Below are 15,460 nucleotides of genomic sequence, written 5' to 3'. Positions count from 1 at the left end.
TCAAACCAGGTTACCTGAGCGATCTGTAACATCTCGGGGTTGAGTCTATTTAAATGCAGGACGAATTCCGCGAAGCCTATCAGAGCCAGCTGGATGGTGAACATCTTCCGGAACGTCCAGTAGTCCGTGGCGTTGGGGAAGGTGTGCAGCGCCCACTCCTTGAGCATGCTGCGTGGCACCATGTTACTCTGAACCTCCTTGAGGATGTCGCGGAGGACCTGAAACACATCACCCCGTGACACTCCCATCTCACTCACTGATTTTTTTTTTTTTGGCAAAAGAAAAACTCTCAAATTGCAATTCCTCTTTAACTTAGCACCGAGAGTAAATTCTGGTGACAGATTTAACACGCGCATTGTTAGGAGACTGAACGTGAGGAGGCGCAAGATGGCTGCTTCCGTCCAGGGTTCGCCGCCGTCTGCTCTAAAGCACCAACGCAGCTGGTCTGCGCCAAAGCCGCAGTTACCTGACATGCGATACCTGACAAGAATGCAGGCAAGTATCTGACACTTCCACCCTTGCTGACCACAGAAGGTATCAGGCCAATTAACAGAACACAACAGCCGGACACCAGCAGCACCACTTCCAACCAAGACTTTATACTAATGACCAATATTTCACAAACTGAAGGAGCTGGTCTAACCACACACACACTCGAGACTGAACTCCGTACTCATGGACTATTGCAGACATCACCAACTCAGAAAGTTTCTTGAGTTAACGGAGTTCCTGTTCGACCATCTGGTAGAGGCACAGGGTCTCTTCCAGACTAAGTCCTACCCACGTGCTCCGAATGGCCGTGAGGCAGAACGTGAGAAAGGTCGTGAGAAAGTTCTTGCCTTCCACCGGGAAGAACAAGGCAGGCCACTGGCCACACACGCAGTTTGTTTCCTCATCTGTCAAATGGGAAGGAGCACTTCTGAGATGGCAAAGGATTTCCAAAGTCTGCTCCTGAAGCAGTTAGAATGCTGGCAAAACCACCAAAATCAACTTTGTCAGAACTCTAGGAACTAAAGGCTTACAAGTCTGAGGAGCTTTTTTTAAAATTTATTAAAAAAAAAAAAAAAAAAACAAAGGCTGGGCTGGGCATGGTGGCTCACGCCTGTAATCCCAGCACTTTGGGAGGTCGAGGCGGGCAGATCACAAGGTCAGGAGTTTGAGGCCAGCCTGGTCAACATGGTGAAACCCCGTCTCTACTAAAAATACAAAAATTAGCCAGGCGTGGTGGCGGGCACCTGTAATCTCAGCTACTCAGGAGGCTGAGGCAGGAGAATTGCTTGAACCCAGGAGGCGGAGGTTGTGGTGAGCCGAGATCATGCCACTGCACTCCAGCCTGGGCGACAAGAGCAAAACTCCATTTCAACAAAAAAAGAGAAAAAGAGAGAAGAATGAAGGAGTAGAATAAATAACAAAACAAACAAGAGGCACATAGAGGAGGAAGTGGCTCTGAAGCTGGATTCCTCTGTGCTGTGGGCATCTCCCTCTGCCGACAGGCCCTGACAGCTGCTAACCTGGAACAAACATCCCAGTTGGACACTCACGCTGTTTAGAAACAGGATGACTCTGGGGTCAGCACGTATTTGTCACTGGCTTCTACGCTGTCGAAAGTTAATGTTGCCTTAAGAATATAATCCATTCTTCTCCTGCAAATACCTCAGAACTGCCCATTGTCCACAGAATGACCAGGCCATGGCCTGTGCCACAAAAAAGCCCTGGCGTCAGTTCCCACGAGAGGCCATGCACTCTGTCAACAGAGGCTGATCAGAAACAGGGATCCATGCCTCTGCCTGCAGAGCTGGAGGCTGCACCTGACCCTGCAGCCTGGAACACCTTGGGCCCTGCTGTGCCCTGGGCCACAGAGGACACCATGGGCTCAACCTTCCTCAATCACACTAAGTCCTCCAGGAGCCCGGAGAACTGGAATGAGTCCCTGGGAGACTCGGGGCAAGGTCGCAGCATCCACCTCTGTGGTCTCTCCTCCTTGGGACCTACAGAAAGGACCACGGGGCACCCGGGGAGAGGCCGGGACAGCTGCCCCTGGGTGCTCCACACAACCCTCCAAAAATCTCCTCACCCAAAGCCCATGCCTGCCCTGCCTCCCACCAAGGGCAAAAACGTGCAGGTGAAGGAGGGGCCTCTGCACCTCCGAGGGGCTGCAGGCCAGGGCCACCCAAGACTCCTGTGGGCACTATGCTCCTGGCTTAGGCAACCGAAACAGCTGGGCCCCACGCACTCCAGAGTCTGTCGCTTTTTGTATTTTAGAAAACAGCACACATGCCGCACATCGCCTAACGCCCCCAGCAGCAGACCGGGTGAACAGCAACATGAAGTGGATGAATGAAGACTGTAAACAGCCTCCCATCACCTCAGACCAGGTGTGGCTGCCAAGTGAGACTGCCAGAAACTTACTTCAAAATTCTAATTTCAGAGCTTCTTTGTAAGTACAGTAGAGGACAAGGGGCTTTTCCAAGGTCGAGGATTGACCCGCGTCCGGTCATAACAAACCGTTCACGACAAGTGTCCTCTCACCAAGGTCAAGAGCTGTCTCATTTCTACCATCTCACGAGTCTAATAGTTACTTTAAATGACAGAGGTGGCCCCCAACAAATGCCCGCTCATCTTCTAAGCACCCCTGTCTCCAGGCACCGCCACACGCAGGAGGGCTGCAGGTGGCAGCTTGGCCCCCGCCCAGCCCCGCTGCTACCTGGTGGCTGGCTTGGGTTCCCCGCGCCTGCACCGTAGCCAGCCGGTCGTAGTAACGGGAGATGGGGTTGTCGTGCTCGATGCCCTTCTTGGCGCAGCGCTGCTTGTAGATCTCCACAAGGGAAAGTGAAGAGGGGTTGTCCTCCACGAGGCGCATCTGCGGGGAAACCGCCACAACCCGGGGCACTGGGGAGAGGGGAAGAAAAACAGGGCAGGCTGAGGGTGACCGCAGGCCAGTGCTTGGCTCCACTGGGAGCAGAGCTGACCCAGCTGTGTGCCTTGGGGGCTGGCTGGAAGAACCCGGTGGTCATGCACCATCCATTTACCCAACAGATGGCATGAGGCTCTGACGGCACGAGCTGATCGTCACCCTGTGTCCACAAACAGAAATGCTTTAGAAGGCAATCTTAAAAAGACATCTTGGCTGGACACGGTGGCTCACGCCTGTAATCCCAGCACTTTGGGAGGCCGAGGTGGGCGGATCACGAGGTCAGGAGATGGAGACCATCCTGACCAACGTGGTGAAACCCCATCTCTACTAAAAATACAAAAATTAGCCAGGCGTGGTGGCAGGTGCCTGTAATCCCAGCTACTCAGGAGGCTGAGGCAGGAGAATGGCCTGAACCAGGGAGTCAGAGGTTGTAGTGAGCCGAGATCGTGCCACAGCACTACAGCCTGGTGACAGAGCGAGACTCCGTCTCAAAGGAAAAAAAAAACAAAAAGCAAAAAGACATCTTAAAAAACAAAATATAAAGGATAGCCTATAGTCCCAGCTACTCAGGAGGCTGAGATGGGAGAATCGCTTGAGCCAGGAGTTGGGGGCTGCAGGTGACAGAGCAGGACCCTGTCTAAAAAATAAGAATAAACATGGCTGGCCGTGGTGGCTCACGCCTGTAATCCCAGCACTTTGGGAGGCCAAGGCAGGTGGATCACATGAGGTCAGGAGTTTGAGACCAGCCTGGCCAACATGGCAAAACCCCATCTCTACTAAAAACACAAAAATTAGCCAGGCATGGTGGCGCACACCTGTAGTCCCAGCTACTCAGAAGGCTGAGGCGGGAGAATTGCCTGAACCCAGGAGGCGGAGGTGGCAGTGAACTGAGACTGCGCCACTGCACTCCAGCCTGGGTGACAGAGTGAGACTCCGTTTCAAAAAAAAAAAAAGAATAAGCAGACTCTGCCCAATGTTCGCTCTCAGAGGTTTTCCTTAATCAGAGTCTATGGGAAGAGTCCAGCCTTCCTGCTCTGAGACAGCTGCTGTCTAATGACGCAAACTTGCCTTTCAGCACCTAGGATGGCTGTGCCCCATCTTTGGAGAAGAAGGAAAATCATCTTCTGTGTTCTGTCCACATAAGGAAAGCATCCAGCATCAACCTGATCATCCATTGCCATTAATGTGTAAATCCCTGTCCACACATGGCGACCAGCACTCTGTTCCCAATCGCCATTAGTGTGTGAATCCCTGTCCACACATGGCGACCAGCACTGTTCCCAATCGCCATTAGTGTGTGAATCCCTGTCCACACATGGCGACCGGCACACTGTTCCCAATCGCCATTAGTGTGTGAATCCCTGTCCACACATGGCGACCGGCACTCTGTTCCCAATCGCCATTAGTGTGTGAATCCCTGTCCACACATGGCGACCGGCACTGTTCCCAATCGCCATTAGTGTGTGAATCCCTGTCCACACATGGCGACCGGCACTGTTCCCAATCGCCATTAGTGTGTGAATCCCTGTCCACACATGGTGACCAGCACTCTGTTCCCAATCGCCATTAGTGTGTGAATCCCTGTCCATACATGGCAACCAGCACTCTGTTCCCAATCACCACTCGCTATCTGCGATGCAGTTAATCTACGACCCGCCCGACAGGATGCTAAACTGCACTGAAACCACTCTGGTCTGAGCTAGCTGGAGGTGGCAGGAGCGCTGGGCGACCACTCCAGAGCCTGCCTTCCCAGTGACGACACCTTGGGGAGCAGCACTGGACTTGCGTGCGCAGTTTCTCCTCCAAAAGTGGGATAATACTACCTACCCCATAGGGTTGTTTGTGGATTAAATGAGATAATACTTTATGAAGATACTAGGTTCAGGGAATAGTCAGATATCTTGTTGCAATAAGGTTGGAGGGAGCTGAGAGGTTTCCAGAAGATGGCAGATTCAGCCTGCCCAGAGAGGGAACCAGTGGCGCTGTGTCCCAGCCACCGTAACCCCTGACGTGGAGTCAGGGGCGCGTGAGGTGCACACGGATGATTCTGACTTCTGTGAACCAAGTGGCTGATTCTAACGTCAGTTAAGCCACAGCTGATGGCTTGCTGTCTTGGCGTTTACCCATAAAGAAATCCCCAGGCCGGGCGCGGTGGCTCAAGCCTGTAATCCCAGCACTTTGGGAGGCCGAGACGGGCGGATCACGAGGTCAGGAGATCGAGACCATCCTGGCTAACACAATGAAACCCCGTCTCTACTAAGAAATACAAAAAAATTAGCCGGGCGTGGTGGCGGCGCCTGTAGTCCCAGCTACTCGGGAGGCTGAGGCAGGAGAATGGCAGGAACCCGGGAGGCGGAGCTTGCAGTGAGCCGAGATCGCGCCACTGCACTCCAGCCAGGGCGACAGAGCGAGACTCCGCCTCAAAAAAAAAAAAAAAAAAAAAAAAAAAGAAAAAAAAAAAGAAATCCCCAAATGACTCCAGGACACACATTAGGACCGCCATTCCGTGCCAACCAAGCGTTTGGAAGCAGATAAATCAATAACCCACAGCTGGGATCAACACTACAGGTCATGTTATATACACGTTAAAACACACAGTTTTTCTGTGATGCATTTTGAGCTTTCTGTAGGCTTATTTTTAAAATCTTCTTATTTTGAGATACAAAACTTAAGCATCAGAGATTTCAGGTCAGAAGGGGCTGATCACAGCTTAGGTGGCAAAAGAAAGTTCCACACAGGACTAGGTAACGTGCACTGCGGCGGGCTCCCGACTACAGGGACTGCACGCTAAAAAGTTATGAAGTGGCTCTCTTCTCTGGATCACAGCACAAGCATCTCATCTATGTGCCCGTACAATCGGGCCACTCATGGTAACTCAGTGACAAAGACTTCCTCAGAGGTTGCTTCTTATCAGCTATTTGTGCTCCCTGGCAATTTCTGTGGCCTTAACAGGGCAGCTAGACTTTCCCGAGTCCTGTGTTTCACCCAGGAAGGAAACTCAGGGAGGGCCCAGAGTGCAGCGTTTGAAGCAGCTCGAGGTGCGCTGGAAACCTGACGCGAGGTGCTGCCCCGCTGGCACCCAGGCTCAGCTGGGCCGGGTTCCCCAGGCTCCAGGGAGAAGCGAAACCGGCAGCACGCACTGGCAGGCGCCGGCTCCCCAAGGGCCCACTCTGTAGAGTGCAAAAGGCCTTAGAACAGGGGTGCCCAATCTTTTGGCTTCCCTGGGCCACATCGGAAGAATTGTCTTGGGCTACACATAAAATACACTGACACTAACGACAGGTGATGAGCTAAAAAAGATTTTAAAAAAAGCAAAAGAAATCTCATAATGTTCTAAGAAAGTTGACGAATTTGTGTTGAACCACATTCAAAGGCATCCTGGGCCGCATGGAGCCCGCAGATTGGACAAGCTTGCCTTAGACGAAAGGTGGACACAGCTCTCATCTCTCAGTGAGAGGCCTGAAGGCCCAGAGCTGCTCCTCTTCTTGAGGCCTTCCCTGGTCAGCACAGACTAGAACATTCTCTGCTGACACAGCCGGACCCTCAAAGGCTAACTTGAGTTGCCTGCACACCCCGCAAGGCGTGGCTCTCACCCCCACCCGTGAGGCTGCCTGCGCGCCCCGCGAGGCGTGGCTCTCACCCCCACCTGTGAAAAACAAGTGCCTCTTGGTGGTCTCTTTTCTCTTCTCCAAACAGGGGTTCAGCAGACGCAGCAGCTGCAACACACGCTCCTCTCGCCGTGACTCCGTGAGGCAGGCGTCGTTCATGACGAGGTACGGGTAGATCTTGCCGTTGTGTCCCCGGATGTACAGCCGCCGGGCTGCGGTGTTGTGCTTCTGCACAATCTCTACCCGGGGCATAAACCTGCCAGAGCGAGAAGCCATGAGGACGCGCCCTGCATCTCTACCAGTCCTGGTCTTGAGAAGCAGCTAGGGATGTCCGAACTGTCACAGGAAAACGGACTGTGTAGGCCAGCAGTCGTTTATCAATTTATTTGTACTCTGCCTCACCCTGACGCGGTGGAAATGAGCCAAATATTTTCAATTCAGCAGCCCCGGACAGAAGTCAAGGACGAGGGACAGCTGGCCAGGACAGGAGCCAGCTTTGGAGGAAAGGGCAGCTAAACTCTGGACGTATGGAAAAGCAGAGCTGTGTCTGGTTCAGAAATAAAGACGAAACACACTTTTTGTTAAGAGAAACCTCTTCAAAGCCCTTTCTGCGTTTCAAATGAGATGCAGCATGCTCTAGGAAATGCTACGATCGTCTGATTCTGCCTGAATACTGTGCTTCGAGGATTTACAAAAGACTGGGACACACACTGTTTTGTTAAGTTCTATGGTGACTCAGAAGGTCTGCTGAATGCAAACCCAGACTGCACTCAGGACAGCTAACCGGTCAGTGTGGGCAGAACTCCTAAAGTGCCTGACCACTTACATTCTAGAATCATCTTAGGTTCTCCCATGTCAGGGAATCTGAGTCCAAAATTCCACACAGGGTCCACCCTGGAGCTCCCGTGGGGCTCCATGCCCACGGACGCCGTGGGTGAGTTCCACCCACCAGGCTGGCCCACTCACCGCGCAATCTTGATGTAATAATGTGTTGGCTTTGGCATCAGAAACTCCCCGGGAATTTCCACTTCAGCTGTCTGTGCTGAGAAATTGCTCAAGAACCGGCACTTTTCCTCTATGAGGAAGAATTTGGGGAGTTGCTTGGTCTTGGCCTCCAAGATTTTGATCCACTTTTTCAACTTAGAAATAAGATTATGAAGCTTCATGGATCCTGGAACGCTGAAGTCAAAATCTTCAAAATAAAACATGATTAAAAACATTTTTAGTCATCTGGGCCAGTTCTAATTCACTGCAAAAAACAAAAACCAAAAACAAACAGAGCTCAAGCCCCTTCCAGCTACGAATTACATGTTTTGTTTGTTTTGAAACGAAGTTTCACTCTTGTTGCCCTGGCTGGAGTGCAGTGGCGTGATCTTGGCTCACTGCAACCTCCACCTCCCGGGTTTTAGTGATTCTCCTGCCTCAGCCTCCCAAGTAGCTGGGTATTACAGGCACCTGCCACCACGCTTGGCTAATTTTTTTTTTCTTTTTTTTTTTGTATTTTTAGTAGAGACAGGGTTTCACCATGTTGGCCAGGCTGGTCTTGAACTCCCAACCTCAGATGATCCGCCCACCTTGGCCTCCCAAAGTGCTGGGATCACAGGCGTGAGCCACTACGCCCGGCCAAATTACACGTTTTATACATAGTGTGGAGCAAAACATTTTATATTCCTTGCTCCCCAAGAGGCTAACAGAACAAGAGAAGCCCTGTCCGAGACCTCCCACCACGTGGAGAGGAAGAGGAAGAGAGGGACCTGAAACCCCATCCCCAACCCCACAGGCCCTTTCGGGAATAATGCCGTGGAGGCAATGTCTACCTCCGTGTGTGAGGCTGGGGCCCTGGGAGACACAGGAGCCTGAGGGCGTCCTGTGAATCCCAACAACCAGGAGCCCGTGTCACCAGGGCCTGAAGACCAGCATCCAACAGCAACCCCGCCTCTGAGCATAAGTGTCACACGGAGCCCTAAGATCTCGTGTCAAAGCTGATAATGTAATCAAAGTGAGCCTGAGGCAGCAGAAAGGGCCACCCAGGAGACAGATTCTAAATGAGCCCCGAGAGGGCAAGATACCAAAATGGCAAAAGCCAAAAACATTTTTCACTGAAGCATTCAAAAATCCCTGGTTAATACATTTCTCAAAAATGTCTTTCTATAAAAAAACCTCGACTTCCTCCCAGATGAGCACCAGTGCTGGAACGAGCCTCACCACCCTAACTCACCAGGGCGACCAGAGGTGAGGACGAACCCAACCGCTTCTGTAGCAAAGCAGGGGCCCTGGGGGAGCCACGAGGAGGCGCCGTCCCCAGGCTGCCTCAGGGCTGGCGTCCTGAGCCCAGATGGAACGCTGGCTGAGCCGTGGCGGCAGACATACCAGCTTAGAGCTTGGAGCACACCGCTGAACCTCTCAGGGCCTCACTTTTCTAACCCATGGTAGACGAACAGGAATAATTTAACACCTACCCCGTAAGGATGAAATTAAACAAGGCAGTGCACATGAGGCGCCTGGCATAACATCCAGCTGTTCGAGTGGCCTGACCATCCCTGCCCATGCATGATAACACCCAGCTATACGAGTGGCCTATTCCTGCCCATGTCTGAACTTGGCTGTTCACAGATGTCATCAGTTTCAGGAAAGCCAAAGTATTTTGTGTGTGTTTTTTTTCACAGCACTTGTCTGGTTTCCCTTTCATTTTAAGCTCTGGCACCTCCCTGCTCTGTATTCCTCACAGCACCACGACTCCACACGGGCAGGTGCTGGAGAAGCCGCTGTGCACCAAGGTGAGATCTCCCAGCAGAGCTGCGAGGGACAGAGGCCACCGCCAAAGGACGCAGGCCAACTCACTGTTTGTTCCCTCTCCACGCTGGACCAAGAAGGTGCCGCCAAGCTCATGCCTGATCTCTTTTTAACTTTTATTTTGAAATTCCTAGAGATTCACAGCAGGATGCAAACAAATTATACAGAAAGTCCCATGTACTCCTAACCCCATTCCTCCCACACCAGCGTCCTATGCAAGCCAGTGCGATGCCAACATCAAAAAGCGACATTGGCACAATCCAAAGAGCTGATTCAGACTTTACCAGTTACGTGTGCACATGTGCGTGTGCACGTGTGTATGCGTGCGCACACCTCTGGTCATGTCATTGTGTCGCCTCGCAGAGCCATCAGCACAATCAGTTGTGAGCTGCACCATCAGCACAGGATGCCCTTGGTTTCCCTTCACAGCCACTCCCGCCTCTCCCCTGCATCCTGAACACCTGGCCAGCACCAATCCCTTTTCCATCTCCACTGTGGTATTTCACAAACGTTTCACAAATAAGAATCCTGCAGTACACATCCTTTCCAAGTTGGCTTTTTGCACTCAGCATGATTTCTTGGAGGTTCACCCACATTACAGCGTATCAGTAATGAACTCCTCACTGCCGAGGACGGGTGTTTCTAACGTATTCAATACCTTCTGAAAGGGCACCTGCATGGTTTCCAGTTTTGAGCTATTACAAATACAATAACAAAGGCTCTGAATATTTGTGTGCCCGTTCCCACACGAATGAAGTCTTCATTTCTGTGGGATACATGGAGTGTGCCATTTCTGAGCTTCCTTCCACCTCTTCACAGACATGTGGCTGGTAGCCCACACACACAGCTCTGCTACAGAATCGGACTGCACTCCATCAACAGAACACAGATGAAGAAAGAGAGAAACAGCCTCCCCTGTGAACAGGAGAGCGGAAGGCGGACACACTCTGGCTTTGTGAGTCTGAGACCTGCTGCACTTTGAGATGAGTCAGGAGCCTCATGCTGACTTTTTCCAGTTTTGGTTTTGTGATTTTTTTTTTTTTTAACATCAAAAGCCAGAAGATCTATCCCATTTCTGGTTCTCTACTTTTTAAATAATGTGGACATTTTAAGATAAAAGCATGCTGAATACCACCATTTCTTTTAAGTAAAATATGATTTCTGTAAACCTTTCATCTTGGACTCTTTCGTTCCCAGAGAAGGGTGAAAGACCACACATCACGCACGTTTCGCGACAAGCCTGAGGAGATGAAAGCGCTTCACGTGAAAGACCGGGAGGACCGGGCTCGCCCTTTACTTTTCAAAGAGCACCTCCCTCAGCTGTGGGTTCACCTGAGGCAAGCCCAACCCACACATCACAAATGGGGAGCCAGGCCCCCAGACTGCCCCCCGCCGCCCCTGCTCCAGCGACTGCAGGGCACACGCCACACTTCAGCCGCAAGCAGCCTTGATGCAACCCTGGTCATGGCTGTGGCTGTCGAGGGTCCTTTCCGATTAAGGAGATAAAGATTTTCTTCTATGTGACTTAATATTAACTTTAACTGTGTCATCTAAGACACAATGAGTCTTTAGAAGATTCTTTAAATATCACAAATGTGAACCACTTATTCTATGATTTAACCCATCAATGAAGAAAGAACATGGTAAAGATCATTACAAAAGCGCTAAGCAGGGCACCGCAGGGCGGCTGGAAGGTATGGTAGGGACCACGCTCTGGACACGTGAGGCGGAGAAGGGGGCTGGGCCAGGACTGTTCAGTGGGCTTCGGTCCCCCAAACTCGAGACAGGGTGGCCCCAGCCCAGCCTGGCCAGGACCATTCAAGGCGTTGATGAGGAAGGGAAAGGTGTGGGCCCTGCTCCTTCAGGACACCCCAGGCTGGCCCATGGCTCACAGGCCCACACAGCGCCCTCTGATCCCAGTGCTGGGCAGAGAGCTGGGCGGGGGCCTGCCCCACTTGCTGGTCAGTTGCCCAAGAGATGCCAGGTGGCGAGTGCTGGAGACGGCAGCAGTGGCATGCTGAACACAGACCAGGGCTGGCCCCAAGGCTGGAGTGCATACGGTGTGGCCTGGAAGAATGAAAAGGAGTTTCCCAGACTGGAGGGAAACACTGTGGAGGTGGGGCTTCCCTCACTGGGGTAGCAGTTTCCCATTTGCCCCAAATGGCAGGATTTCCATAGTATACGTAGTATGAGTTCCACATCTTGGCCTGTTATCCAGCTTTGGCAGTCTCATCTCCACCACCTGGAGAATAAATGGGATCTGCATGACCTCCACTCTAAACTGAAATACATGGTCGGGCAGTGGCTCACGCCTGTAATCCCAGCACTTTGGGTGGTCGAAGTGGGTGGATCATTTGAGATCAGGAGTTCGAAACCAGACTGGCCAACATGGTGAAACCCCATCTCTACTAAAAATACAAAAATTAGCCAGGTGTGGTGGCACGTGCACCTTGTAATCCCAGCTACTCGGGAGGCTGAGGCAGGAGAATCGCTTGAACCTGGGAGGCAGAGGTGGCAGTGAGCCGAGATCGCGCCACTGTACTCCAGCCTGGGCGACAGAGCAAAACTCCATCTTAAAATAAATAAATAAACTGAAATACACACTGCGGTGCTGATATCCTTTTTAAAAAATTGTTATTAACAATTCCTCATAAAATTAAACGTTGTCAGAAGAGTGAGAAGCTCAGGAGGTGAACTGTTGGCCCCGGCGAGTATTGATGATGGAGATAAATTTGGAAAAGCAGAACCTGTCCACGGTGGAAAATCAGGATCGCTCTGGATTTGCCACAGAACTTCAAGATATTTGAGTGGCAATTCAGATGAGTGCCTCCAGAATAGTGGCTTTGAATATACCATTTGCTTTCTCCCTCCACTTGCGCTGAACTCTGAACTGCCACCAGATTAGCCAGCCTCCTTCCCATCTTCGTTCACACTTAGTGGCAAATTGCTGTCACCAACTCAGCTCTCTGCTCTATGCAAGCACTAGACAACCTATGGGAAGAACACAGTGGCAGCAGGATCCTGTCTGCCCGGATGCAGTTTCTTAAGCAAGAGGCCCTGGTGCACCTGAACATTGTCTCTCCTTCTGAGCTCAAGATGGGTTCTCAGGAAAAAGTGCCGAGGACAGCTCAAGCCTCTCCCATCACAGAGCTAGATTTTGGAGGAGCTGCTGGATCTCATGTAGACCCAGAGGAAATTGCGGATGAGAGAGCTGTGCAGGATGTGGAATCACTGTCAAGTCTGGTCCAGGAAACCTTGGACTTTGATCAAGCTCAGCAGATAAAATGCTTTAATAGTAGATTGTTCCTGCACGATGCCTGTTTCTGTGAATGCATGTACTTCTTACAGTGAGGCCTGTGTACTGCAAAGCCTGTCTGAAGGACTGCTTTGAAATCCAGATCAGAGATGGCCACGTTCAACGCCTCAACTGCTCAGAACCAAAGTGCCCTCCGGTGGCCACTCCTGGCCAGGTCAAAGAGCCAGTGGAAGTACTTATCTGCTCGTCATGGCTGCCTTCTCCTCCCGTCCACCTTGGAGCTGGAGGCAGATGTGGTGTGCTGCCCCCACCCATGGGGGCCTGCAGGGCGTGGCTGTACCACGGGCATCTGCTCCAGCTGCAACTTTGCCTTCTGTACCTTGTGCAGACTGACCTACCACGCGGCCTCTCCATGTAAGGTGATCGCAGAGAAATTAATAGACTTACAAAACGAATGCCTGCAAGCATATGAGGCCCAGACAAGATTTAAGAGGTAAGGTGAGAGGGTGATTCAGAAGGCACTGGAAGAGATGAAAAGTAAGGAGTGGCTAGAAGAGGACTCAAAGAGATGCCCATGCTGTGGAGTGCCCATAGAGAAGCGAGGTAGATGCCATGTACTGGCTGCAGGCACTATTTCTGTTGGGTCCGCATGGGTTCTCTCTCTAGCAGCCCCTTACAAACATTTCGCCAACCCTACTTCACCGTGTTGTAACCGGCTGTTTCATGCTTGGATGTGAATGGAGATAATCTTTTGTCAAGTACACAAAGCAACCTTGCAGGATATTTACGGTACTATTCATTCACTCTTCCTGTGTAGAAGAGATGGAAGAACATGGCTTATATTTTCATCTGGTGAAGGTACATTCATACATTTTTTTTAAATGTAAGTTGAGAAAAAAAATTCTAAGCCAAAGGTTCGGAAAATGAAACTACAGAATATTAAATATTATAATGTGCCCAAAGTTCTGAAAAGTTAACAATTAAATATTTATTTTCTTCCCCAAGCTTTAGGTAAGGAGAAGAGGGGTCACGAGTTAAACTTAGAGCCCTTCTGTCTCCGGGAAGCACCCGTAAGACACTGTGTTGGAGCTCCCTCAGTACTACTGCCTACAACTGGGGTGGGTAGAAAAGCCTTAAGGAAATTATACTGAGAGCCTGATTTACTTCATGCTACTCACATTCCTTCCAGCCTAGGTTGCTGCCAAGTCAGTCCTCTTTGGAGGGAGCCATTTACTCCGTAACCGACTGGAAGGTCCAGTGTCATTCTGATCGACTGCTTTTCAGAATAGAAACTTACAATAATTAAAAAAAATTTTTTTAATACCACAGACACTGTGGGTCACTTGATATTTATTAGTGGTGTATGTGGTCCACTGGTTTCAGGTCAAATCTAGAATTTAGTGATACTGACTCAGGAAGAATTGAAGTTCGATTCCATTTTCCCGGGCACTAGAGCCTAGACTTATGGTGACTTGTCTTTGCTATGTTTGTTCCACATTCTTTCTTTACCTTCTGCGTATGGGGACAATTTTAATATTAATTCCAGCAACACATGATTTTATTTCCTCTGCTGGACTAGGAGAAAGCCTAATATATTTCCAAGCTGAATGTTCCTGAATTATCTGCATTTTGAGCCTGTCTATACCACTGTAGTTCCACTCTTAACTTTCTGAACTCTTTTTTTTTTTTTTTTGAAGATCTTCTCTAACAAGCTATGGGAATTTGGCTTCCTACCCTAATTTTTTTTTCTTTTTTGCAACAGCAGTGTTTTGGGTGATAATTTTGGACTGATACCTACTCCTTTTTCTGGATTTTGTTGCCTTTTTGAAAAACTGTCTTTCCTTATAGTTAGGTGAGTGGCTTGGTAGTAAAGTAAGATTCTTTGGAAAAGAGGACAGAAAAACTGAACCACAGCTTGAGAATATATTCTTTTTTGAGGTAGAGTCTCACTCTGTTGCCCAGGTTGGAGTGCAGCGGCGTGATTTTGGCTCACGGCAACCTCCGTCTCCCAGGTTCAACGGATCCTCCCACCTAAGCCTTCTGAGTAGCTGGGATTACAGGCGTACACCACCATGACAGGCTCATTTTTGTATTTTTAGTAGAGATGGGGTTTTGCCATGTTGGCCAGGCTGGTCTTGAACTCCTGACTTCAAGTGATCCACCCGCCTTGGCTTCCGAAAGTGCTGGGATTACAGACGTGAGCCACCATGCCCACCAAGAACACACTCTTTTCTCGTACTTTGTCATTGAAAATTGAGGAATCACTTTTTAACTGTTTTAGGTATGTGTCCAAAAAGTCAGCAAAGACTGTATTTCTGGACTGTCAAAGAGGATGCTTAATCTTAAAAATAAAATTTAAAATCATCTTAAAATTAGAACAGAGTTGCTGCTATTTATTCTGTCACCAAGGCAACTAATCACATTCTTAAATTGTTCAGCATATAACATATTAAAAGAGGAAAAAGGTCACAGAATAGCATCTCTTCTTTTTACCTGGGCTAGTGACTGAGCTTAGGTTTGAAGGCCCATATTTTGTTTTAACCAGATAGTTTCACGGACTTCCATTCAGGACACTTTGTATAAAAATTGAAGTTAAAGAATAAGTTGAAGATAAGAAATGAATATTAAAATGATTTGTTCTACAATTTTAAAAACGCAGTAATTAAGCTTTTAAATGTGAATGATTCAATGTTTCTTTCACCTCTGGGAAACTGTACCAGACAAACCTTGTTTTCACACAACAACCACTCATGTGCTGACACTCAAGAGGTGAAGGCTTGGGGAGTTACTCAGGCAGCCGAAGCCACATCCTGGGACCAGGGGCTCTCAGTGAGAGCCTGGCAAGGGAGGCTGCCATGCGCTTCTCTGCTGGGGCGCCCGCAGGTCAGT

General features: G+C 49.9%; 1 protein-coding gene, 1 long non-coding RNA gene and 1 pseudogene across 7 annotated transcripts in view; 1 reads left to right on the top strand and 2 right to left on the bottom strand.

Annotated features, from left to right (window-relative positions):
- The window catches only part of TRRAP (transformation/transcription domain associated protein), a 135,698-nt gene that overhangs the window by 1,960 nt on the left and 118,278 nt on the right, over positions 1-15,460 (bottom strand). For all 5 annotated transcript variants that reach the window (XM_077996187.1, XM_077996189.1, XM_077996190.1 and 2 more), the window contains 4 exons: positions 7,489-7,714; positions 6,561-6,778; positions 2,705-2,889; positions 15-218 (listed from right to left, as the gene is read on the bottom strand). In XM_077996187.1, the coding sequence (XP_077852313.1) occupies positions 15-218; positions 2,705-2,889; positions 6,561-6,778; positions 7,489-7,714 (833 nt within the window). The remainder of the gene's footprint in view (positions 1-14; positions 219-2,704; positions 2,890-6,560; positions 6,779-7,488; positions 7,715-15,460) is intronic.
- LOC144339717 (uncharacterized) lies at positions 10,332-14,888 on the bottom strand. Its single transcript, XR_013415074.1, has 2 exons — positions 14,787-14,888; positions 10,332-11,641 (listed from the first exon to the last, which is right to left on the bottom strand). It is a non-coding gene; the product is annotated as an uncharacterized LOC144339717 (long non-coding RNA).
- LOC106997568 (E3 ubiquitin-protein ligase RNF14 pseudogene) lies at positions 11,819-13,308 on the top strand (annotated as a pseudogene). Its single transcript, XR_013415832.1, has one exon. The product of XR_013415832.1 is annotated as an E3 ubiquitin-protein ligase RNF14 pseudogene (transcript).

Source organism: Macaca mulatta, chromosome 3 (assembly GCF_049350105.2).
Source record: "Macaca mulatta isolate MMU2019108-1 chromosome 3, T2T-MMU8v2.0, whole genome shotgun sequence".
NCBI classification, from domain to species: domain Eukaryota; kingdom Metazoa; phylum Chordata; class Mammalia; order Primates; family Cercopithecidae; genus Macaca; species Macaca mulatta.
This window is presented reverse-complemented; position numbering and strand designations above follow the sequence as displayed.